This window comes from Salvia hispanica, chromosome 6 (assembly GCF_029641045.1).
Source record: "Salvia hispanica isolate PSC_SH4W2 chromosome 6, Shi_PSC_v1, whole genome shotgun sequence".
NCBI classification, from domain to species: Eukaryota; Viridiplantae; Streptophyta; class Magnoliopsida; order Lamiales; family Lamiaceae; genus Salvia; species Salvia hispanica.
The window spans coordinates 8304591-8331565 of record NC_142697.1 but is presented as its reverse complement, the minus strand read 5'-3'; the positions used below and the strand labels follow the sequence as shown (position 1 = coordinate 8331565).

General features: G+C 39.4%; 1 protein-coding gene and 2 long non-coding RNA genes across 3 annotated transcripts; 2 read left to right on the top strand and 1 right to left on the bottom strand.

The window, feature by feature from the left end:
- Positions 1–2916: 2916 nt before the first annotated feature.
- Positions 2917–4677, top strand: LOC148923151 (uncharacterized). The gene is made up of 3 exons (XR_016132614.1): positions 2917–4170; positions 4281–4348; positions 4425–4677. It is a non-coding gene; the product is annotated as an uncharacterized LOC148923151 (long non-coding RNA).
- Positions 4678–4884: 207 nt separating this feature from the next.
- LOC148923150 (uncharacterized) lies at positions 4885–5568 on the bottom strand. The gene has a single exon (XM_089060496.1). The coding sequence runs from the start codon at positions 5503–5505 to the stop codon at positions 4885–4887; it is 621 nt and encodes a 206-aa protein (XP_088916622.1). The 5' UTR covers positions 5506–5568.
- Positions 5569–13007: 7439 nt separating this feature from the next.
- Positions 13008–14773, top strand: LOC148923149 (uncharacterized). The gene is made up of 3 exons (XR_016132621.1): positions 13008–14262; positions 14373–14440; positions 14517–14773. It is a non-coding gene; the product is annotated as an uncharacterized LOC148923149 (long non-coding RNA).
- Positions 14774–26975: the final 12202 nt, after the last annotated feature.

Sequence of the window (26975 nt, the reverse complement as noted above, 5' to 3'; positions counted from 1 at the left end):
TCTTCGATTCTTTGGAGAATCAGAAAAGTAAATTGGCTAACACCGTACAAACATGTTTTAGAATTTCAATTATGCTAAAACGTGTATGAATTCAAGTTATGAGCATGATACATGTGATAATTGCGCGAATAGAATTTATATAAATAATCTGCTAAATAGATCATGATTATTATGTAATCGATTTTCGTAACCCAAGAATCCTGGCATATTGGGTAGTGTAGATTAATATCTAGAGGTCCTAGGATTGCTATTATATTGAATCGTGCGCGAGCTGAGTCTCGTTTGATAACATTCACAAGAGGAGCTCGAAACGAGGGCGTTATTATTCGGAACCTAGCTAGTTGGAGTTTGATTACTCTATGAATAATAAATAAGCGTTTCTTGTTGAGTCCACTCTTGGAGTTAATATGATAATTAATTAAGTTCATAGCAGACACTAATTAATTGATGAACTTTTCTATCTTAAGCGCGGGAAATAAATAGTAATAAATATTGGAAACCCGAATTACTTGTAATATCAGATTTGGATGGGGAGTGCAATATTACTTCTGTAGTGGCTGTTCGTAATATTCGAATATAAGTATGTATTAAAGGAGACAGAAGACACATAATTTTAGTGACTAAAATTTCACCCCCTTCAGTGTGTAGGAGAGAACGAAATTTTTGTCCTCCAGCTCCCTCCGTGAGCAGTTCTTTCTATCCTCCATTATTCGAGTCCTTGTACTTTGGTGAGATCAGCCCACACTGATATTAACGTACTGTCCGGGAACCAGTCAGAAGATCCGTGGTCTATTAATCAAGATCTTCACGTGGAGAAGGCGCGAGCCATCTTCGATTCTTTGGAGAATCAGAAAAGTAAATTGGCTAACACCGTAGAAACATGTTTTAGAATTTCAATTATGCTAAAACGTGTATGAATTCAAGTTATGAGCATGATACATGTGATAATTGCGCGAATAGAATTTATATAAATAATCTGCTAAATAGATCATGATTATTATGTAATCGATTTTCGTAACCCAAGAATCCTGGCATATTGGGTAGTGTAGATTAATATCTAGAGGTCCTAGGATTGCTATTATATTGAATCGTGCGCGAGCTGAGTCTCGTTTGATAACATTCACAAGAGGAGCTCGAAACGAGGGCGTTATTATTCGGAACCTAGCTAGTTGGAGTTTGATTACTCTATGAATAATAAATAAGCGTTTATTGTTGAGTCCACTCTTGGAGTTAATATGATAATTAATTAAGTTCATAGCAGACACTAATTAATTAATGAACTTTTCTATCTTAAGCGCGGGAAATAAATAATAATAAATATTGGAAACCCGAATTACTTGTAATATCAGATTTGGATGGGGAGTGCAATATTACTTCTGTAGTGGCTGTTCGTAATATTCGAATATAAGTATGTATTAAAGGAGACAGAAGACACATAATTTTAGTGACTAAAATTTCACCCCCTTCAGTGTGTAGGAGAGAACGAAATTTTCGTCCTCCAGCTCCCTCCGTGAGCAGTTCTTTCTATCCTCCATTATTCGAGTCCTTGTACTTTGGTGAGATCAGCCCACACTGATATTAACGTACTGTCCGGGAACCAGTCATGTCACGACCACAACTCCCTAGTGCTAGTGAGCGTAGCTATTTCGCGACTAAAAATTCTCAATAATCAAGGGACAACAATAAAAGGATGAAATCACTTAAATCAATAGTATCAAAGGCATATGGGTTCATAGTCAAAACGTGTTCAGAGTATCAAGACTAAGTTCATAGCTTTCTAGCACTTAATTCTAGATTTGCAGCGGAAGAGTCCAAGACAAAATAGCACGTATGAAGACATGCTACTTTGGGTTACCTAACTACTTATTTAAAAGTCTTGTCCCAACACCTTCGCCTCCTCGTACACGTTCAACCTGCACATTTGAAAATAACATGCAGGGCTGAGTATTTGATATACTCAGTGGGCACATTGCCAAAAATGGTTTTATCTTTAATTGTCAATGCCAGAGTTGAGTGATCACGGGGTTTTACTTAAAAAGACCCGAGTCACTAAAATACTTTTCCTTTAGTAAAGATTTGATTGCGCAATCACATAACATAGATATACCATATCTGAAACTGATGTGAACCGGGAATGTGGCCACATTCCACGACGGTCACTGGACCGGCCAACCCCTTTTGTTAGCTCACGGTCCCCTTATGTGTACACTAGTCCGAGTAGGGTTTGCGGCCCTACTGGGACCCGAATTCGATTTAACTTGATTTGGCATAGCCAAGCAGATAGGTAATCATAAAACAAAACATGGCATGACAACATACTTGAGCAAAGATTCACATTTTCATACTGAAATCACATTTTGAAAGAAATGCCCACCTCAAAAGCTAAAGCTCTTTCCGTAATTTCCTTAACTTGGCCTTAGATGACGTTCGTAGACGCCCCTTTAGGAAATAGCATAATATTTAATTAGACTTTGATAAATCAATTAAGCTTAAACGTGGATGCATCCTAAGTGCGTGATCATTTTATTCCTTTTCCTTAATTCATAAAAAAGAGTCCCTGAGTACTAAAATAGACTCGAGGTCTTTTCATCATTTCGCACCATAAATTACTCGAGCGCTAATACTAAAGTCTGGGAATTAAATTTATCATCGTGAAAAAAAATTTAGCGGACCATTACTTAACCTCAATTATTTGATTTAGCAACATAGGTGGGCTCATGATTTAATTAGGCTAGAGCAAACTCCCATTTTATTTTAATTATTAGCCCAACTCCTTAGATTATTTAAAGAATTGGTCCATTAATTAACAAAACCTTAGCCCATGCATTTAATTTATAGAGGCCCAAAAGAAGAAAAGGAGAGGCCCAAATGAAAGAGGCCCAATTTCTTCCTCCCTCAAAACTATCGGCCTCTCTCTCTCAAAACACAAAATCCCCAAAATCAAAATCAAAAACCCCAATTCCTAATCCTTGCTTTGGAGAGGAACGACGGCGCATCTCCCCCCCCTTCGTCGCCGGCTCCAGCTCTGGATCGACGGCGCGCCTGTGTCGCCGTTATCGCGCGGCGAGCTCCGCCGTCGCCGCTGCTCCAACTCTCTCTCTCCTTCTTCCCTTCTAATCTCTCCCTCCTTCGGCTGCTACGCCGCGCCTCTGAAATTCCCCTCTCCGCTCATCCTTTGCTCGTTCTCGGCGATTCAGCGCCGTCGCCGACGTCTCCGGCTGAGGTAGACGCGGCTTGGCCCGCCTTGAAGACCAGCCCGCCGTCGCCTCATCTTTATTAGCGGAGTCGCCGACAGGAAGGAGGCATCGCCTCTCTTTCTCCCTGCCTCCGGCGTTCTCCTGGCTCCCTCCGGCGAATTCTCTACCGCCGTCATCGCAGCTCGCCGTCCGGCAGCTCTCCCATCACTCCTTGCTCCAAAGCTAAGTTTTTTTCCTCTCATTTATTTCCTTGTAACAATACTATGTTTCAAAGATGAAGTCTTAGTGTATCTTACTGTGTGATGTTGAAACCATCTTGGGTAGTAATTTAATTGGGGAAAACTTTGATATCAAAACTTGTACATGAGGCCTACTGTGTTGGTTTGTATTCTTACTCAAAGTATGGGTTCTATCAGTCGATATTGCTAAGTTCACATTGGATTTTTGAGCACCTATAGTTCTAAGTTCTTGATTATCTATGATTGGCTATCATGATGCATTGGTGAGGGTGGGCTATGGAATACCTCTCCTTTGCGATTCTCGTTTTACGGCTGCTTCTCCGTGTTGCCGCTGCCCCTCCTCGCCTTCTTGCTCCTCCCGATTCCTTGCTGCACTCCTTGATTGTGAGTGAATTTGTGGTTTCTGGGGAGGGAGTCAGGGGCGGTTTATGGTGGTTTATATAGGCGAAGTGTGGTGTACTCGTGAGGCCTTAAATGGCTGTCAAAGCTCTTTGTTTTCATGCTGCAGATGGCACCTTTAGTTTACTTCCTTTGTCTCTTTCTTGAAACATAAGTACTACCTTCATTAGGTTACTTTGTTTGATGTGCAGGGGAAGCAGGTGGCTGTTCGGTTTGGGCTGATTTGGCGCAGCTGGAGGGACACGTTTTGGGCTAGCTGATCAGCAAGGTATCGGTCAAAGGATAGGTTGCCACTCCAAAAGAGGCAAGTCTCAAATTCTTGGCAGCAATGAGAGGTAAATTCTAAATGTTTTATCTCAGTTGTCCCTTCATTCATTTATTACTTAGTACACAGGTTTGCAGCCTTGTACTCCTAAGTTTTAAGAATTTTTGTTTTCACATACAGCTCTCGGTTTGGTGCATTGGCTGTGTAGGAGTGTACCTCCCATTTTGGGATCATTTAGACCTCCTTTGGTAAAGAAAGGATGCCTCCTTCCTTGTTTGGTTTGATGTTGGGAAAAGTAATCTAAAATATTTATTAGTTTTGTAGGTTCTTGCAGGTTTAATGGCAGATAAAGGAAAAGGGTTTTTTTAAAAAAAAATTGGGGATGTGGCCTGGGATCGAGACGAGGCAGTCGGGCTGGCTGCACGGGCCTTCGGGCTGCCCTCTAAGTCTTTGGGCCGAAAGAAATCTCGTGTTCGAGAGTCGAGGCCCAACTCTTTGTATATTTGTATTCTTAAATTCTTTTTTTTTTTTTTTGTCAACACATGTGTAAATCATTTTTATTTCTTGACGTTTATTGTATTTCACACGTATATACGAAAATCTGTTTTAGTTTGATCGACACTCTTCAAATTAGCAACCAAGCAAGACCATCGACTAATATTTCTGATTTGAAAACAACAAACATTTCTCTAGGTTGACATTAGTCTTAAAGAAAAGGTAACAAAGAGCGGGTATTACATTCTACCCACCTTAGCAAAAATTTCGTCCCGAAATTTTGCTTATGTTACTCAAACAGCTCTGGGTACCTTTCCTTCATCTTGTCTTCAAATTCCCACGTAGCTTCCTCGTGACCATGGTGTTTCCATAAAACTTTCACCGTTACAATAGATTTGTTCCTCAGTTCCTTGACCTTCCTATCCAATATTTCCTCTGGCTTCTCTTCATAGCTTAAGTCTGGTTCCAAAACCATTTCCTCTTGGTGGACTATGTGTTTCGGGTCGAACACGTATTTCCTCAATTGTGATACGTGAAAGACATTGTGTACATTCCCGAAACTCGGTGGGAGTGCCAATCCGTACGCCACAGGACCCACTTCTTCTAGAATCTCGTAGGGTCCGATGAAACGTGGCCTTAGCTTGCCCTTGACGCCGAATCTCGTAATCCCTTTAGACGGAGATACTTTCAGAAAAACTTTGTCTCCCGCCTTGAACTGCAGATTGGTTCGGCGAGCATCCGCGTAAGACTTCTGCCTATCTTGAGCTTCCTTGATTCTCTCACGGATCTGACGGACAATCTCTATCATTTCCTTTACAGAATCCGGTCCGAGTATCTTTCTCTCTCCGACTTCATTCCTGTAAAGCGGTGGTCTACATTTCTTTCCATACAATGCTTCATTTGGGGCCATGTTTATAGATGCTGACAACTGTTGTTGTAAGCAAACTCTATAAATGGTAGTACTAGCTCCAAGTTTCCTCCACGGTTGAGCACTACGGCTCTCAGCATATCTTCCAAGGTCTGGATTGTCCTCTCAGACTGCCCATCAGTCTGTGGATGGAATGCCGTACTGAATTCAATCTGGTGCCTAGCTCTTGCTGCAGGCTTATCCAAATCTAGAAGTAAATTTCGTATCACGGTCTGATGTGATCGTCACCGGTATTCCATGTAATCGTATGATCTCTTGCACGTAGATTTGAGCTAACTTGTTCGATTCGTAAGTAATACGAACTGGTACGAAGTGCGCGCTTTTGGTGAGGCGATCTATAATCACCCAAATAACAATCCTGTCACGAAGTGCGCGCTTTTGGTGAGGCGATCTATAATCACCCAAATAACAATCCTGTCACGAAGTGCGCGCTTTTGTGACCTTGGCAACCCTGTCATGAAGTCCATAGCAATGTGTTCCCATTCCCACTCGGGGATTTCTAGGGGTTGCAATTTCCCATAGGGTCGTTGATGTAGAGCCTTCACTTGTTGACATGCTAGGCACCTTTCTACAAACGACGCTATGCTCCTCTTCATGCCATCCCACCGAAACTGCTTCTTCATATCTTGATACATTTTCGTACTTCCTGGGTGGGCAGTATAGGGTGTTTCATGCGCTTCGCTCATGATCTCATTTCTGAGAACCTCGTCATCGGGTACACATAATCTCCCTTCAAAAGTGAGGGCGTCATCCGCTTCTTCATGATAACTCACCTCTTTTCCCGACCTCACTTTAAGACGAACTTTCTCTAATGCTTCATCACTCCTTTGAGCCTCAACAATTATGGCCCTTAAGTCTGGTTCAATCACTAAAGGGGCGATCCTACCTTCCACCGTCTCTGGTGCTCTTACTACCTCCAGCCGCATCTTAGCAAATTCCCGTATGAGCTCCTCATTCTGTGTGAGGAAGGTGGCCACTTGGGGCATAGTCTTCCTGCTCAAGGCATCTGCCACTACATTGGCCTTGCCTGGGTGGTAATTTATACCACAGTCATAATCCTTGACTAATTCGAGCCATCTGCGTTGTCGCATGTTTAAATCCTTCTGCTCGAAGAAGTACTTAAGGCCCTTGTGGTCCGTGAAGATCTCACATCGAACTCCGTAGAGGTGATGTCTCCAAATCTTTAAGGCATGTACCACTGCTGCTAGTTCAAGGTCATGAGTGGGGTAATTTAGCTCATGTGGCCTGAGTTGGCGTGACGCGTACGCAATCACCTTGCCATTCTGCATCAGTACGCATCCAAGTCCAATCTTTGATGCATCGGTGTACGCTACATAGCCTGCTCCTGGTGCTGGCACGGCTAGGACTGGTGCGGTGGTCAACTTTTCTTTTAATAGTTGGAAGCTTGCTTCGCACTCCGGCGTCCAATTGACCTTAGCTCCTTTCTTGAGCTGTTGAGTCAGTGGTCTGGCTATTTTAGAAAATCCTTCAATAAACCTTCGATAATATCCAGCCAAACCTAAGAACTTCGAATCTCATTAGGCGTTGTTGGTGACTGCCAACGTTGTACTGTTTCCACCTTTGCAGGGTCCACTCGGGTCCTTTCTGCCGTTACTATGTGTCCAAGGAAGTTCACCTTGTTAAGCCAGAACTCACATTTTCCAAACTTAGCATAGAGTTTCTCGGCTCTCAACGTCTCTAAGGTGGTTCTCAGACGTTTCTCGTGTTCCTTCTCGTTCTTCGAATAGACTAGTACATCATCTATAAGGACTAGGACGAACTTGTCCAAGTATGGATGGAACACGCGGTTCATTAAGTCCATGAACACTGCCAGGGCATTTGTAAGTCCAAAAGGCATTACAGTGAATTCGTAATGGCCGCATCTAGTGCGGAACGCCGTCTTGGGTACATCATCATGTCGGACTTTCAGTTGGTAATAGCCTGATCTCAAGTCCATCTTCGAGAATACACCCGCCCCTCGAAGTTGGTCAAAAGGTCATCAATCCTTGGTAGAGGATACTTGTTCTTGAGCGTCAGCTTGTTCAACTCTCGGTAGTCGATACACATTCTCAGTGTTCCGTCCTTCTTCTTCACGAAGAGCACTGGTGCGCCCCATGGTGACACACTGGGTCGGATGAAACCGAGGTCTAGTAATTCCTGTAGCTGTATCTTGAGTTCTTCTAACTCTTTAGGCGCCATTCTGTATGGTGCCTTCGATACCGAGGCCGATCCTGGTTCGAGATCGATTGTGAATTCTAATTGCCTGTCTGGCGGCAATCCTGGTAGTGCGTCCGAAAAGACATCTGGGAATTCTCGTACCACTTCTACATCCTCAATCTTACGGTCCTCTTTCTCTTCTCCATTCAGATAAACGAGGTATGCAGAGCATCCTTTCCTTATCATAGTGGCCGCTTGTAGCGCAGAATCTATGGACTTTCGTCGCCTCACGGATATTCCGTGAAAGATTGTGGGTTCTTTCCCTGGGTATTGCACAGAGATCTGCCTTTCCTTACAAAGAATGGTAGCGTAGTTCTCGGCTAACCAATCCATTCCCAATATGATGTCGACGTTCCACATCAACGTTACATGTAAATTGTGAGCCACTAACTTAAGGTTTCCCATAGTGAATTCTACGTTCGAGCAAGTTCGTGAGGTATCTTTAAGGCCTCCTATGGGTGAGAACACCCTCATCTTATGTTCGATTTCATCAGTAGGCAATTCTAAAGTATCCACGCAAGGTGCTGACATGAAAGAATGACAATAGGTATGTTGAGGAGAGTTCCCATACTTGCTAAATTGTCTTGCTCTTGGTTCCCTGCTCAATCTTAGGCTGTTTCTGCCTCGGTGCAGTAACTATAGTCTGAGTGGGAAACCTCTGGCGTAGCTGCCGCTGGTGATATGGTGATTAGGACTGTCTTTCTTCTTGGCTCAGCTTGAAGTGCCCGCAACTACGGACGCTGCCCTTAATAGTCCTGCCTCCCTCCTGTCCTAGTATTCTTGTACAGCATTCCCTGGAGAAATGTCCGCTTCTGCCACAATTAAGGCACCTATGTGTCCTAACTATGCACTTTCCACGGTGGTTTCTTGACCACTTAGCGCGGGGATGGGCCTTAGGTCGGTACTCAACCTTCTTATTGAGATCGGCTTCTCTACCGCCATTCTGCGATGGTTTTGGGGCAAGTTGTTGCTTCTTATTCTCATTTGAAGTACGTTTTCGTTTTCCCGATCGTTCCTTCATTCGTTGGTTTTATTGCGCCATATCTCAGATGATTTTCCTCTTGTCGAAGACATCCGTTCATTAAAACGTAATCTATGAGAGTGTTCATATTTTCACTAGATTTCGTTACCTAACGATGATCTTGATCTCCATTTCCTCGTGGCTCTCCTAGTTCACTTTGTTATTTGTGCCCCAAACGATTAATCACTTAGATAAATAAGTCTTGCACAACGAAAAGTCATTAGGTCTGTACGTATATAAGATTCCTTTACATTTCTCTTTTTGTGGCCTACATTCTATGTATATAGCGTAACGATCCATCCCATAGCAGCTCGTGACCGGCGGCACACAAGTGCGAAAAGTCCAAACAACTATGCCCTTCGTGATTGCCTTGTACTAAGAACTCGATGATTAATCAAACAGTCTTAACTTGGATAGGTACTGATGTCACCTAGAAGAAGCATGACTGCAAATTTCTTTTATTGAAAGGACTATAGAATATCCAAAGGGATAAGAATAACATCTCTTGCTCGACTGTTGTGAATTTTCGACCTCAAATCGTGACAATTGATTTTGAAGGCAAGTACTAAGTTCAATTGAACTTATCGTATCCATTCAAAGAACTTCAAGGTTCAAATGGTTTCAAATACTTAAACCCATCGAATTTGTGAATTCAATTCTTATGGGAACTTGAAAGAACATGAGGTAGGTCATGAGAATAAGATGATACTGTATGAACTCTCAATTTCCATAGTAGGCTTGTCAAATAAGATGGTTAAATTGTCCGTTCAAATTGACTAGATCCGGACATCAAGGATGATGATTTCAACATGTCAAGATCTCAGATGATTAGTCGCAAGAGGGTTTAGAAATGTAAACAATTGCCATTGATTAACGTTGATCATGGTTCACCAACATTATAATGTGGAAATCATGGAAATACATCAATGGATTCACAGGTAGCGACCAAAGTGAAAGAAATATTTTTGGAAAAGTCAACTACCATCAAGGAAAATGCAATACATTAGCCTTAACTTAGTGTTTCAGAAAGAAATCTTGAGCTAGAAATAATGCATGTAGTGGAACTGGACAAGAAAAATTCACTCATATAAGAACGAAATAGTCACAATATGGTTGCCAAATAAGGAGGTGAACAAAAGTTCCACTTATTGTGCCATTCTCTGAGAAGAAATGTCTGAAAAAATCAGCAACTTAAGGGTGAAGTTATACCGTGAGAGTTAAAGAATCTGGGATATTGATTTTATCAATGGTGGGTCATACGGGGGACAACAAACAACAAAGATGCTTGAGAACATATAAGTCTTTCGAATTTAAGATTTGAAAGTAAGTCACCATTTTCGTAAAAAAAAAATAAATAAATAAAATGATAGTGACTTATTACTTGCAAAAACGTGAGTCAATCAAAAGTCTTAAAAAGACGGCAGGACACCCTTGTTCAGGATGTTCAAAATGAGATTATTCTGGAGGGCATGGCCGTAAGCAACTTTAGAGTCGAAGGTTTATGACCGGAGCTTATGAAGTCAACACCTTACATTTTCTGAACAATGAGCTCAACTACTATAGCCAACAAATTGAAAGAGAGTCACAACTTTCGTAGGAGAAAAAAAAATGAGGCATTAGTTGCATAAATCCAAGTCAATCTAAGGTCTAAAGTAGACGAGGGCATTTTCATTAAGGAGGTTCATAGAAAGAAATCGATGGGAATCCAAGTAAGTACTGTTGATCATAATCATCTGTTCCACTTATGTGACACTTTCTTGTTTGTTCTTTCGGAGCTTGTACATGATCAGAGCGTTCCAGGAAACCATAGATTCCAAGCTAGGATTCCTGGTGTTACAACTAATAGCTGTCGTTGAAGGTCATATTTTCATAATGATCTCGATAAGTCAGGACGTTCATTCTCGTAAAACATTGCACTCTCCATCGTGCTTCACAGCGTGCTATAAGCATTGTTTCTAGATCACGTAGCCTCCTTGACTTGCTACGCAAGACTGGATCACTTAATTTGATCGTAAGTACGATATCTTTTCGTGTAAGGATACACCTCCTTTACTAGATCAAGGGTACGCTCATTTTGATTATGATTGAGTTCATGAAGACAAAGGGAACTTCATGTTGTTCCCATCATTTAAAACGTTCAACAGACGCCCATGTGCCGTAGGTAGTTTCTCGTATCTCGTCTGATCGTTACCATCTAAGAATAGATGGGTTATTTATAAATTGTTAGGTTCATTCTTGTACATTTGGAATTGTTCCAATTACAACATCATGGATCGTGGTCTCGTCAAGAGATAGGGTAGAGGAAAAGGTGTGGGGTCCACTTTTAGACACATTCATCTATATTTCCTCATTCTTAAAACAAAATTAGGGGTTTGCCCTAACTTGCATATACTCGTTCATTTTATCGCTTAGAAAAGCGGTAAGGAAGTCATCAACTTACAACTCTGTTCAAGAGCGTTTAGTCTAACGTACTTCTTAGGCATTCTATGTTCGCATGCGTTAGTCATTCCGTAACTTCCTAAAAAGTTCCTTAATCTATCATCATACTTCACATAATCGAGCATGTGTAACTGATAATACTTTAGCATTTGTCTCAAAGACATCCTTATGCTTAACAATTTAAACTTGAAATTCCATGGTTCGTAGGAAAAATGGAATTTACATGCTTTTCCTTGAAAACCCTGAATATTTTCACAATATCTTCAAAAAGAAATCATTTTTTTTTTCAAGTTCTTTCATGAATAACTGAAAATTTTTCTGGTAAAAACTTCTTTCTTACCTCATTGCTGCAGTTGAACGTGACGAGTCGAGGTGTTGGGTCCTTTTAAGCTTTCCATTTTAGTACTATCCTAGTCTAGTACTATCATTCTCGACTAAGGCTTGAAAAGAAGGTTCTTGGGTCCAGAGCGAAAGAACGGTGCTCTGATACCACTCTGTCACGACCACAACTCCCTAGTGCTAGTGAGCGTAGCTATTTCGCGACTAAAAATTCTCAATAATCAAGGGACAACAATAAAAGGATGAAATCACTTAAATCAATAGTATCAAAGGCATATGGGTTCATAGTCAAAACGTGTTCAGAGTATCAAGACTAAGTTCATAGCTTTCTAGCACTTAATTCTAGATTTGCAGCGGAAGAGTCCAAGACAAAATAGCACGTATGAAGACATGCTACTTTGGGTTACCTAACTACTTATTTAAAAGTCTTGTCCCAACACCTTCGCCTCCTCGTACACGTTCAACCTGCACATTTGAAAATAACATGCAGGGCTGAGTATTTGATATACTCAGTGGGCACATTGCCAAAAATGGTTTTATCTTTAATTGTCAATGCCAGAGTTGAGTGATCACGGGGTTTTACTTAAAAAGACCCGAGTCACTAAAATACTTTTCCTTTAGTAAAGATTTGATTGCGCAATCACATAACATAGATATACCATATCTGAAACTGATGTGAACCGGGAATGTGGCCACATTCCACGACGGTCACTGGACCGGCCAACCCCTTTTGTTAGCTCACGGTCCCCTTATGTGTACACTAGTCCGAGTAGGGTTTGCGGCCCTACTGGGACCCGAATTCGATTTAACTTGATTTGGCATAGCCAAGCAGATAGGTAATCATAAAACAAAACATGGCATGACAACATACTTGAGCAAAGATTCACATTTTCATACTGAAATCACATTTTGAAAGAAATGCCCACCTCAAAAGCTAAAGCTCTTTCCGTAATTTCCTTAACTTGGCCTTAGATGACGTTCGTAGACGCCCCTTTAGGAAATAGCATAATATTTAATTAGACTTTGATAAATCAATTAAGCTTAAACGTGGATGCATCCTAAGTGCGTGATCATTTTATTCCTTTTCCTTAATTCATAAAAAAGAGTCCCTGAGTACTAAAATAGACTCGAGGTCTTTTCATCATTTCGCACCATAAATTACTCGAGCGCTAATACTAAAGTCTGGGAATTAAATTTATCATCGTGAAAAAAAATTTAGCGGACCATTACTTAACCTCAATTATTTGATTTAGCAACATAGGTGGGCTCATGATTTAATTAGGCTAGAGCAAACTCCCATTTTATTTTAATTATTAGCCCAACTCCTTAGATTATTTAAAGAATTGGTCCATTAATTAACAAAACCTTAGCCCATGCATTTAATTTATAGAGGCCCAAAAGAAGAAAAGGAGAGGCCCAAATGAAAGAGGCCCAATTTCTTCCTCCCTCAAAACTATCGGCCTCTCTCTCTCAAAACACAAAATCCCCAAAATCAAAATCAAAAACCCCAATTCCTAATCCTTGCTTTGGAGAGGAACGACGGCGCATCTCCCCCCCCTTCGTCGCCGGCTCCAGCTCTGGATCGACGGCGCGCCTGTGTCGCCGTTATCGCGCGGCGAGCTCCGCCGTCGCCGCTGCTCCAACTCTCTCTCTCCTTCTTCCCTTCTAATCTCTCCCTCCTTCGGCTGCTACGCCGCGCCTCTGAAATTCCCCTCTCCGCTCATCCTTTGCTCGTTCTCGGCGATTCAGCGCCGTCGCCGACGTCTCCGGCTGAGGTAGACGCGGCTTGGCCCGCCTTGAAGACCAGCCCGCCGTCGCCTCATCTTTATTAGCGGAGTCGCCGACAGGAAGGAGGCATCGCCTCTCTTTCTCCCTGCCTCCGGCGTTCTCCTGGCTCCCTCCGGCGAATTCTCTACCGCCGTCATCGCAGCTCGCCGTCCGGCAGCTCTCCCATCACTCCTTGCTCCAAAGCTAAGTTTTTTTTCCTCTCATTTATTTCCTTGTAACAATACTATGTTTCAAAGATGAAGTCTTAGTGTATCTTACTGTGTGATGTTGAAACCATCTTGGGTAGTAATTTAATTGGGGAAAACTTTGATATCAAAACTTGTACATGAGGCCTACTGTGTTGGTTTGTATTCTTACTCAAAGTATGGGTTCTATCAGTCGATATTGCTAAGTTCACATTGGATTTTTGAGCACCTATAGTTCTAAGTTCTTGATTATCTATGATTGGCTATCATGATGCATTGGTGAGGGTGGGCTATGGAATACCTCTCCTTTGCGATTCTCGTTTTACGGCTGCTTCTCCGTGTTGCCGCTGCCCCTCCTCGCCTTCTTGCTCCTCCCGATTCCTTGCTGCACTCCTTGATTGTGAGTGAATTTGTGGTTTCTGGGGAGGGAGTCAGGGGCGGTTTATGGTGGTTTATATAGGCGAAGTGTGGTGTACTCGTGAGGCCTTAAATGGCTGTCAAAGCTCTTTGTTTTCATGCTGCAGATGGCACCTTTAGTTTACTTCCTTTGTCTCTTTCTTGAAACATAAGTACTACCTTCATTAGGTTACTTTGTTTGATGTGCAGGGGAAGCAGGTGGCTGTTCGGTTTGGGCTGATTTGGCGCAGCTGGAGGGACACGTTTTGGGCTAGCTGATCAGCAAGGTATCGGTCAAAGGATAGGTTGCCACTCCAAAAGAGGCAAGTCTCAAATTCTTGGCAGCAATGAGAGGTAAATTCTAAATGTTTTATCTCAGTTGTCCCTTCATTCATTTATTACTTAGTACACAGGTTTGCAGCCTTGTACTCCTAAGTTTTAAGAATTTTTGTTTTCACATACAGCTCTCGGTTTGGTGCATTGGCTGTGTAGGAGTGTACCTCCCATTTTGGGATCATTTAGACCTCCTTTGGTAAAGAAAGGATGCCTCCTTCCTTGTTTGGTTTGATGTTGGGAAAAGTAATCTAAAATATTTATTAGTTTTGTAGGTTCTTGCAGGTTTAATGGCAGATAAAGGAAAAGGGTTTTTTTAAAAAAAAATTGGGGATGTGGCCTGGGATCGAGACGAGGCAGTCGGGCTGGCTGCACGGGCCTTCGGGCTGCCCTCTAAGTCTTTGGGCCGAAAGAAATCTCGTGTTCGAGAGTCGAGGCCCAACTCTTTGTATATTTGTATTCTTAAATTCTTTTTTTTTTTTTTGTCAACACATGTGTAAATCATTTTTATTTCTTGACGTTTATTGTATTTCACACGTATATACGAAAATCTGTTTTAGTTTGATCGACACTCTTCAAATTAGCAACCAAGCAAGACCATCGACTAATATTTCTGATTTGAAAACAACAAACATTTCTCTAGGTTGACATTAGTCTTAAAGAAAAGGTAACAAAGAGCGGGTATTACAAGTCAGAAGATCCGTGGTCTATTAATCAAGATCTTCACGTGGAGAAGGCGCGAGCCATCTTCGATTCTTTGGAGAATCAGAAAAGTAAATTGGCTAACACCGTAGAAACATGTTTTAGAATTTCAATTATGCTAAAACGTGTATGAATTCAAGTTATGAGCATGATACATGTGATAATTGCGCGAATAGAATTTATATAAATAATCTGCTAAATAGATCATGATTATTATGTAATCGATTTTCGTAACCCAAGAATCCTGGCATATTGGGTAGTGTAGATTAATATCTAGAGGTCCTAGGATTGCTATTATATTGAATCGTGCGCGAGCTAAGTCTCGTTTGATAACATTCACAAGAGGAGCTCGAAACGAGGGCGTTATTATTCGGAACCTAGCTAGTTGGAGTTTGATTACTCTATGAATAATAAATAAGCGTTTCTTGTTGAGTCCACTCTTGGAGTTAATATGATAATTAATTAAGTTCATAGCAGACACTAATTAATTAATGAACTTTTCTATCTTAAGCGCGGGAAATAAATAATAATAAATATTGGAAACCCGAATTACTTGTAATATCAGATTTGGATGGGGAGTGCAATATTACTTCTGTAGTGGCTGTTCGTAATATTCGAATATAAGTATGTATTAAAGGAGACAGAAGACACATAATTTTAGTGACTAAAATTTCACCCCCTTCAGTGTGTAGGAGAGAACGAAATTTTAGTCCTCCAGCTCCCTCCGTGAGCAGTTCTTTCTATCCTCCATTATTCGAGTCCTTGTACTTTGGTGAGATCAGCCCACACTGATATTAACGTACTGTCCGGGAACCAGTCAGAAGATCCGTGGTCTATTAATCAAGATCTTCACGTGGAGAAGGCGCGAGCCATCTTCGATTCTTTGGAGAATCAGAAAAGTAAATTGGCTAACACCGTAGAAACATGTTTTAGAATTTCAATTATGCTAAAACGTGTATGAATTCATGTTATGAGCATGATACATGTGATAATTGCGCGAATAGAATTTATATAAATAATCTGCTAAATAGATCATGATTATTATGTAATCGATTTTCGTAACCCAAGAATCCTGGCATATTGGGTAGTGTAGATTAATATCTAGAGGTCCTAGGATTGCTATTATATTGAATCGTGCGCGAGCTGAGTCTCGTTTGATAACATTCACAAGAGGAGCTCGAAACGAGGGCGTTATTATTCGGAACCTAGCTAGTTGGAGTTTGATTACTCTATGAATAATAAATAAGCGTTTCTTGTTGAGTCCACTCTTGGAGTTAATATGATAATTAATTAAGTTCATAGCAGACACTAATTAATTAATGAACTTTTCTATCTTAAGCGCGGGAAATAAATAATAATAAATATTGGAAACCCGAATTACTTGTAATATCAGATTTGGATGGGGAGTGCAATATTACTTCTGTAGTGGCTGTTCGTAATATCCGAATATAAGTATGTATTAAAGGAGACAGAAGACACATAATTTTAGTGACTAAAATTTCACCCCCTTCAGTGTGTAGGAGAGAACGAAATTTTCGTCCTCCAGCTCCCTCCGTGAGCAGTTCTTTCTATCCTCCATTATTCGAGTCCTTGTACTTTGGTGAGATCAGCCCACACTGATATTAACGTACTGTCCGGGAACCAGTCAGAAGATCCGTGGTCTATTAATCAAGATCTTCACGTGGAGAAGGCGCGAGCCATCTTCGATTCTTTGGAGAATCAGAAAAGTAAATTGGCTAACACCGTAGAAACATGTTTTAGAATTTCAATTATGCTAAAACGTGTATGAATTCAAGTTATGAGCATGATACATGTGATAATTGCGCGAAGAGAATTTATATAAATAATCTGCTAAATAGATCATGATTATTATGTAATCGATTTTCGTAACCCAAGAATCCTAGCATATTGGGTAGTGTAGATTAATATCTAGAGGTCCTAGGATTGCTATTATATTGAATCGTGCGCGAGCTGAGTCTCGTTTGATAACATTCACAAGAGGAGCTCGAAACGAGGGCGTTATTATTCGGAACCTAGCTAGTTGGAGTTTGATTACTCTATGAATAATAAATAAGTGTTTCTTGTTGAGTCCACTTTTGGAGTTAATATGATAATTAATTAAGTTCATAGCAGACACTAATTAATTAATGAACTTTTCTATCTTAAGCGCGGGAAATAAATAATAATAAATATTGGAAACCCGAATTACTTGTAATATCAGATTTGGATGGGGAGTGCAATATTACTTCTGTAGTGGCTGTTCGTAATATTCGAATATAAGTATGTATTAAAGGAGACAGAAGACACATAATTTTAGTGACTAAAATCTCACCCCCTTCAGTGTGTAGGAGAGAACGAAATTTTCGTCCTCCAGCTCCCTCCGTGAGCAGTTCTTTCTATCCTCCATTATTCGAGTCCTTGTACTTTGGTGAGATCAGCCCACACTGATATTAAGGTACTGTCCGGGAACCAGTCAGAAGATCCGTGGTCTATTAATCAAGATCTTCACGTGGAGAAGGCGCGAGCCATCTTCGATTCTTTGGAGAATCAGAAAAGTAAATTGGCTAACACCGTAGAAACATGTTTTAGAATTTCAATTATGCTAAAACGTGTATGAATTCAAGTTATGAGCATGATACATGTGATAATTGCGCGAATAGAATTTATATAAATAATCTGCTAAATAGATCATGATTATTATGTAATCGATTTTCGTAACCCAAGAATCCTGGCATATTGGGTAGTGTAGATTAATATCTAGAGGTCCTAGGATTGCTATTATATTGAATCGTGCGCGAGCTGAGTCTCATTTGATAACATTCACAAGAGGAGCTCGAAACGAGGGCGTTATTATTCGGAACCTAGCTAGTTGGAGTTTGATTACTCTATGAATAATAAATAAGTGTTTCTTGTTGAGTCCACTCTTGGAGTTAATATGATAATTAATTAAGGTCATAGCAGACACTAATTAATTAATGAACTTTTCTATCTTAAGCGCGGGAAATAAATAATAATAAATATTGGAAACCCGAATTACTTGTAATATCCGATTTGGATGGGGAGTGCAATATTACTTCTGTAGTGGCTGTTCGTAATATTCGAATATAAGTATGTATTAAAGGAGACAGAAGACACATAATTTTAGTGACTAAAATCTCACCCCCTTCAGTGTGTAGGAGAGAACGAAATTTTCGTCCTCCAGCTCCCTCCGTGAGCAGTTCTTTCTATCCTCCATTATTCGAGTCCTTGTACTTTGGTGAGATCAGCCCACACTGATATTAACGCACTGTCTGGGAACCAGTCAGAAGATCCGTGGTCTATTAATCAAGATCTTCACGTGGAGAAGGCGCGAGCCATCTTCGATTCTTTGGAGAATCAGAAAAGTAAATTGGCTAACACCGTAGAAACATGTTTTAGAATTTCAATTATGCTAAAACGTGTATGAATTCAAGTTATGAGCATGATACATGTGATAATTGCGCGAATAGAATTTATATAAATAATCTGCTAAATAGATCATGATTATTATGTAATCAATTTTCGTAACCCAAGAATCCTGGCATATTGGGTAGTGTAGATTAATATCTAGAGGTCCTAGGATTGCTATTATATTGAATCGTGCGCGAGCTGAGTCTCGTTTGATAACATTCACAAGAGGAGCTCGAAACGAGGGCGTTATTATTCGGAACCTAGCTAGTTGGAGTTTGATTACTCTATGAATAATAAATAAGTGTTTCTTGTTGAGTCCACTCTTGGAGTTAATATGATAATTAATTAAGTTCATAGCAGACACTAATTAATTAATGAACTTTTCTATCTTAAGCGCGGGAAATAAATAATAATAAATATTGGAAACCCGAATTACTTGTAATATCAGATTTGGATGGGGAGTGCAATATTACTTCTGTAGTGGCTGTTCGTAATATTCGAATATAAGTATGTATTAAAGGAGACAGAAGACACATAATTTTAGTGACTAAAATTTCACCCCCTTCAGTGTGTAGGAGAGAACGAAATTTTCGTCCTCCAGCTCCCTCCGTGAGCAGTTCTTTCTATCCTCCATTATTCGAGTCCTTGTACTTTGGTGAGATCAGCCCACACTGATATTAACGTACTGTCCGGGAACCAGTCAGAAGATCCGTGGTCTATTAATCAAGATCTTCACGTGGAGAAGGCGCGAGCCATCTTCGATTCTTTGGAGAATCAGAAAAGTAAATTGGCTAACACCGTAGAAACATGTTTTAGAATTTCAATTATGCTAAAACGTGTATGAATTCAAGTTATGAGCATGATACATGTGATAATTGCGCGAAGAGAATTTATATAAATAATCTGCTAAATAGATCATGATTATTATGTAATCGATTTTCGTAACCCAAGAATCCTGGCATATTGGGTAGTGTAGATTAATATCTAGAGGTCCTAGGATTGCTATTATATTGAATCGTGCGCGAGCTGAGTCTCGTTTGATAACATTCACAAGAGGAGCTCGAAACGAGGGCGTTATTATTCGGAACCTAGCTAGTTGGAGTTTGATTACTCTATGAATAATAAATAAGTGTTTCTTGTTGAGTCCACTTTTGGAGTTAATATGATAATTAATTAAGTTCATAGCAGACACTAATTAATTAATGAACTTTTCTATCTTAAGCGCGGGAAATAAATAATAATAAATATTGGAAACCCGAATTACTTGTAATATCAGATTTGGATGGGGAGTGCAATATTACTTCTGTAGTGGCTGTTCGTAATATTCGAATATAAGTATGTATTAAAGGAGACAGAAGACACATAATTTTAGTGACTAAAATCTCACCCCCTTCAGTGTGTAGGAGAGAACGAAATTTTCGTCCTCCAGCTCCCTCCGTGAGCAGTTCTTTCTATCCTCCATTATTCGAGTCCTTGTACTTTGGTGAGATCAGCCCACACTGATATTAAGGTACTGTCCGGGAACCAGTCAGAAGATCCGTGGTCTATTAATCAAGATCTTCACGTGGAGAAGGCGCGAGCCATCTTCGATTCTTTGGAGAATCAGAAAAGTAAATTGGCTAACACCGTAGAAACATGTTTTAGAATTTCAATTATGCTAAAACGTGTATGAATTCAAGTTATGAGCATGATACATGTGATAATTGCGCGAATAGAATTTATATAAATAATCTGCTAAATAGATCATGATTATTATGTAATCGATTTTCGTAACCCAAGAATCCTGGCATATTGGGTAGTGTAGATTAATATCTAGAGGTCCTAGGATTGCTATTATATTGAATCGTGCGCGAGCTGAGTCTCATTTGATAACATTCACAAGAGGAGCTCGAAACGAGGGCGTTATTATTCGGAACCTAGCTAGTTGGAGTTTGATTACTCTATGAATAATAAATAAGTGTTTCTTGTTGAGTCCACTCTTGGAGTTAATATGATAATTAATTAAGGTCATAGCAGACACTAATTAATTAATGAACTTTTCTATCTTAAGCGCGGGAAATAAATAATAATAAATATTGGAAACCCGAATTACTTGTAATATCCGATTTGGATGGGGAGTGCAATATTACTTCTGTAGTGGCTGTTCGTAATATTCGAATATAAGTATGTATTAAAGGAGACAGAAGACACATAATTTTAGTGACTAAAATCTCACCCCCTTCAGTGTGTAGGAGAGAACGAAATTTTCGTCCTCCAGCTCCCTCCGTGAGCAGTTCTTTCTATCCTCCATTATTCGAGTCCTTGTACTTTGGTGAGATCAGCCCACACTGATATTAACGCACTGTCTGGGAACCAGTCAGAAGATCCGTGGTCTATTAATCAAGATCTTCACGTGGAGAAGGCGCGAGCCATCTTCGATTCTTTGGAGAATCAGAAAAGTAAATTGGCTAACACCGTAGAAACATGTTTTAGAATTTCAATTATGCTAAAACGTGTATGAATTCAAGTTATGAGCATGATACATGTGATAATTGCGCGAATAGAATTTATATAAATAATCTGCTAAATAGATCATGATTATTATGTAATCAATTTTCGTAACCCAAGAATCCTGGCATATTGGGTAGTGTAGATTAATATCTAGAGGTCCTAGGATTGCTATTATATTGAATCGTGCGCGAGCTGAGTCTCGTTTGATAACATTCACAAGAGGAGCTCGAAACGAGGGCGTTATTATTCGGAACCTAGCTAGTTGGAGTTTGATTACTCTATGAATAATAAATAAGTGTTTCTTGTTGAGTCCACTCTTGGAGTTAATATGATAATTAATTAAGTTCATAGCAGACACTAATTAATTAATGAACTTTTCTATCTTAAGCGTGGGAAATAAATAATAATAAATATTGGAAACCCGAATTACTTGTAATATCAGATTTGGATGGGGAGTGCAATATTACTTCTGTAGTGGCTGTTCGTAATATTCGAATATAAGTATGTATTAAAGGAGACAGAAGACACATAATTTTAGTGACTAAAATTTCACCCCCTTCAGTGTGTAGGAGAGAACGAAATTTTCGTCCTCCAGCTCCCTCCGTGAGCAGTTCTTTCTATCCTCCATTATTCGAGTCCTTGTACTTTGGTGAGATCAGCCCACACTGATATTAACGTACTGTCCGGGAACCAGTCAGAAGATCCGTGGTCTATTAATCAAGATCTTCACGTGGAGAAGGCGCGAGCCATCTTCGATTCTTTGGAGAATCAGAAAAGTAAATTGGCTAACACCGTAGAAACATGTTTTAGAATTTCAATTATGCTAAAACGTGTATGAATTCAAGTTATGAGCATGATACATGTGATAATTGCGCGAATAGAATTTATATAAATAATCTGCTAAATAGATCATGATTATTATGTAATCGATTTTCGTAACCCAAGAATCCTGGCATATTGGGTAGTGTAGATTAATATCTAGAGGTCCTAGGATTGCTATTATATTGAATCGTGCGCGAGCTGAGTCTCGTTTGATAACATTCACAAGAGGAGCTCGAAACGAGGGCGTTATTATTCGGAACCTAGCTAGTTGGAGTTTGATTACTCTATGAATAATAAATAAGTGTTTCTTGTTGAGTCCACTCTTGGAGTTAATATGATAATTAATTAAGTTCATAGCAGACACTAATTAATTAATGAACTTTTTTATCTTAAGCGCGGGAAAGAAATAATAATAAATATTGGAAACCCGAATTACTTGTAATATCAGATTTGGATGGGGAGTGCAATATTACTTCTGTAGTGGCTGTTCGTAATATTCGAATATAAGTATGTATTAAAGGAGACAGAAGACACATAATTTTAGTGACTAAAATTTCACCCCCTTCAGTGTGTAGGAGAGAACGAAATTTTCGTCCTCCAGCTCCCTCCGTGAGCAGTTCTTTCTATCCTCCATTATTCGAGTCCTTGTTCTTTGGTGAGATCAGCCCACACTGATATTAACGTACTGTCCGGGAACCAGTCAGAAGATCCGTGGTCTATTAATCAAGATCTTCACGTGGAGAAGGCGCGAGCCATCTTCGATTCTTTGGAGAATCAGAAAAGTAAATTGGCTAACACCGTAGAAACATGTTTTAGAATTTCAATTATGCTAAAACGTGTATGAATTCAAGTTATGAGCATGATACATGTGATAATTGCGCGAATAGAATTTATATAAATAATCTGCTAAATAGATCATGATTATTATGTAATCGATTTTCGTAACCCAAGAATCCTGGCATATTGGGTAGTGTAGATTAATATCTAGAGGTCCTAGGATTGCTATTATATTGAATCGTGCGCGAGCTGAGTCTCGTTTGATAACATTCACAAGAGGAGCTCGAAACGAGGGCGTTATTATTCGGAACCTAGCTAGTTGGAGTTTGATTACTCTATGAATAATAAATAAGTGTTTCTTGTTGAGTCCACTCTTGGAGTTAATATGATAATTAATTAAGTTCATAGCAGACACTAATTAATTAATGAACTTTTCTATCTTAAGCGCGGGAAATAAATAATAATAAATATTGGAAACCCGAATTACTTGTAATATCTGATTTGGATGGGGAGTGCAATATTACTTCTGTAGTGGCTGTTCGTAATATTCGAATATAAGTATGTATTAAAGGAGACAGAAGACACATAATTTTAGTGACTAAAATTTCACCCCCTTCAGTGTGTAGGAGAGAACGAAATTTTCGTCCTCCAGCTCCCTCCGTGAGCAGTTCTTTCTATCCTCCATTATTCGAGTCCTTGTACTTTGGTGAGATCAGCCCACACTGATATTAACGCACTGTCCGGGAACCAGTCAGAAGATCCGTGGTCTATTAATCAAGATCTTCACGTGGAGAAGGCGCGAGCCATCTTCGATTCTTTGGAGAATCAGAAAAGTAAATTGGCTAACACCGTAGAAACATGTTTTAGAATTTCAATTATGCTAAAACGTGTATGAATTCAAGTTATGAGCATGATACATGTGATAATTGCGCGAATAGAATTTATATAAATAATCTGCTAAATAGATCATGATTATTATGTAATCAATTTTCGTAACCCAAGAATCCTGGCATATTGGGTAGTGTAGATTAATATCTAGAGGTCCTAGGATTGCTATTATATTGAATCGTGCGCGAGCTGAGTCTCGTTTGATAACATTCACTAGAGGAGCTCGAAACGAGGGCGTTATTATTCGGAACCTAGCTAGTTGGAGTTTGATTACTCTATGAATAATAAATAAGTGTTTCTTGTTGAGTCCACTCTTGGAGTTAATATGATAATTAATTAAGTTCATAGCAGACACTAATTAATTAATGAACTTTTCTATCTTAAGCGTGGGAAATAAATAATAATAAATATTGGAAACCCGAATTACTTTAATATCAGATTTGGATGGGGAGTGCAATATTACTTCTGTAGTGGCTGTTCGTAATATTCGAATATAAGTATGTATTAAAGGAGACAGAAGACACATAATTTTAGTGACTAAAATTTCACCCCCTTCAGTGTGTAGGAGAGAACGAAATTTTCGTCCTCCAGCTCCCTCCGTGAGCAGTTCTTTCTATCCTCCATTATTCGAGTCCTTGTACTTTGGTGAGATCAGCCCACACTGATATTAACGTACTGTCCGGGAACCAGTCAGAAGATCCGTGGTCTATTAATCAAGATCTTCACGTGGAGAAGGCGCGAGCCATCTTCGATTCTTTGGAGAATCAGAAAAGTAAATTGGCTAACACCGTAGAAACATGTTTTAGAATTTCAATTATGCTAAAACGTGTATGAATTCAAGTTATGAGCATGATACATGTGATAATTGCGCGAATAGAATTTATATAAATAATCTGCTAAATAGATCATGATTATTATGTAATCGATTTTCGTAACCCAAGAATCCTGGCATATTGGGTAGTGTAGATTAATATCTAGAGGTCCTAGGATTGCTATTATATTGAATCGTGCGCGAGCTGAGTCTCGTTTGATAACATTCACAAGAGGAGCTCGAAACGAGGGCGTTATTATTCGGAACCTAGCTAGTTGGAGTTTGATTAATTTATGAATAATAAATAAGTGTTTCTTGTTGAGTCCACTCTTGGAGTTAATATGATAATTAAATAAGTTCATAGCAGACACTAGTTAATTAATGAACTTTTCTATCTTAAGCGCGGGAAATAAATAATAATAGATATTGGAAACCCGAATTACTTGTAATATCAGATTTGGATGGGGAGTGCAATATTACTTCTGTAGTGGCTGTTCGTAATATTCGAATATAAGTATGTATTGAAGGAGACAGAAGACACATAATTTTAGTGACTAAAATTTCACCCCCTTCAGTGTGTAGGAGAGAACGAAATTTTCGTCCTCCAGCTCCCTCCGTGAGCAGTTCTTTCTATCCTCCATTATTCGAGTCCTTGTACTTTGGTGAGATCAGCCCACACTGATATTAACGCACTGTCCGGGAACCAGTCAGAAGATCCGTGGTCTATTAATCAAGATCTTCACGTGGAGAAGGCGCGAGCCATCTTCGATTCTTTGGAGAATCAGAAAAGTAAATTGGCTAACACCGTAGAAACATTTTTAGAATTTCAATTATGCTAAAACGTGTATGAATTCAAGTTATGAGCATGATACATGTGATAATTGCGCGAATAGAATTTATATAAATAATCTGCTAAATAGATCATGATTATTATGTAATCAATTTTCGTAACCCAAGAATCCTGGCATATTGGGTAGTGTAGATTAATATCTAGAGGTCCTAGGATTGCTATTATATTGAATCGTGCGCGAGCTGAGTCTCGTTTGATAACATTCACAAGAGGAGCTCGAAACGAGGGCGTTATTATTCGGAACCTAGCTAGTTGGAGTTTGATTACTCTATGAATAATAAATAAGTGTTTCTTGTTGAGTCCACTCTTGGAGTTAATATGATAATTAAATAAGTTCATAGCAGACACTAGTTAATTAATGAACTTTTCTATCTTAAGCGCGGGAAATAAATAATAATAGATATTGGAAACCCGAATTACTTGTAATATCAGATTTGGATGGGGAGTGCAATATTACTTCTGTAGTGGCTGTTCGTAATATTCGAGTATAAGTATGTATTGAAGGAGACAGAAGACACATAATTTTAGTGACTAAAATTTCACCCCCTTCAGTGTGTAGGAGAGAACGAAATTTTCGTCCTCCAGCTCCCTCCGTGAGCAGTTCTTTCTATCCTCCATTATTCGAGTCCTTGTACTTTGGTGAGATCAGCCCACACTGATATTAACGTACTGTCCGGGAACCAGTCAGAAGATCCGTGGTCTATTAATCAAGATCTTCACGTGGAGAAGGCGCGAGCCATCTTCGATTCTTTGGAGAATCAGAAAAGTAAATTGGCTAACACCGTAGAAACATGTTTTAGAATTTCAATTATGCTAAAACGTGTATGAATTCAAGTTATGAGCATGATACATGTGATAATTGCGCGAATAGAATTTATATAAATAATCTGCTAAATAGATCATGATTATTATGTAATCGATTTTCGTAACCCAAGAATCCTGGCATATTGGGTAGTGTAGATTAATATCTAGAGGTCCTAGGATTGCTATTATATTGAATCGTGCGCGAGCTGAGTCTCGTTTGATAACATTCACAAGAGGAGCTCGAAACGAGGGCGTTATTATTCGGAACCTAGCTAGTTGGAGTTTGATTACTCTATGAATAATAAATAAGTGTTTCTTGTTGAGTCCACTCTTGGAGTTAATATGATAATTAAATAAGTTCATAGCAGACACTAGTTAATTAATGAACTTTTCTATCTTAAGCGCGGGAAATAAATAATAATAGATATTGGAAACCCGAATTACTTGTAATATCAGATTTGGATGGGGAGTGCAATATTACTTCTGTAGTGGCTGTTCGTAATATTCGAATATAAGTATGTATTGAAGGAGACAGAAGACACATAATTTTAGTGACTAAAATTTCACCCCCTTCAGTGTGTAGGAGAGAACGAAATTTTCGTCCTCCAGCTCCCTCCGTGAGCAGTTCTTTCTATCCTCCATTATTCGAGTCCTTGTACTTTGGTGAGATCAGCCCACACTGATATTAACGTACTGTCCGGGAACCAGTCAGAAGATCCGTGGTCTATTAATCAAGATCTTCGCGTGGAGAAGACGCGAGCCATCTTCGATTCTTTGGAGAATCAGAAAAGTAAATTGGCTAACACCGTAGAAACATGTTTTAGAATTTCAATTATGCTAAAACGTGTATGAATTCAAGTTATGAGCATGATACATGTGATAATTGCGCGAATAGAATTTATATAAATAATCTGCTAAATAGATCATGATTATTATGTAATCGATTTTCGTAACCCAAGAATCCTGGCATATTGGGTAGTGTAGATTAATATCTAGAGGTCCTAGGATTGCTATTATATTGAATCGTGCGCGAGCTGAGTCTCGTTTGATAACATTCACAAGAGGAGCTCGAAACGAGGGCGTTATTATTCGGAACCTAGCTAGTTGGAGTTTGATTACTCTATGAATAATAAATATGTGTTTCTTGTTGAGTCCACTCTT

Coding starts and splice junctions, on each gene's coding strand:
- LOC148923150 (XM_089060496.1), bottom strand. CDS start 5,505: ATGGCCCCAAATGAAGCATTGTATGGAAAGAAATGTAGACCACCGCTT.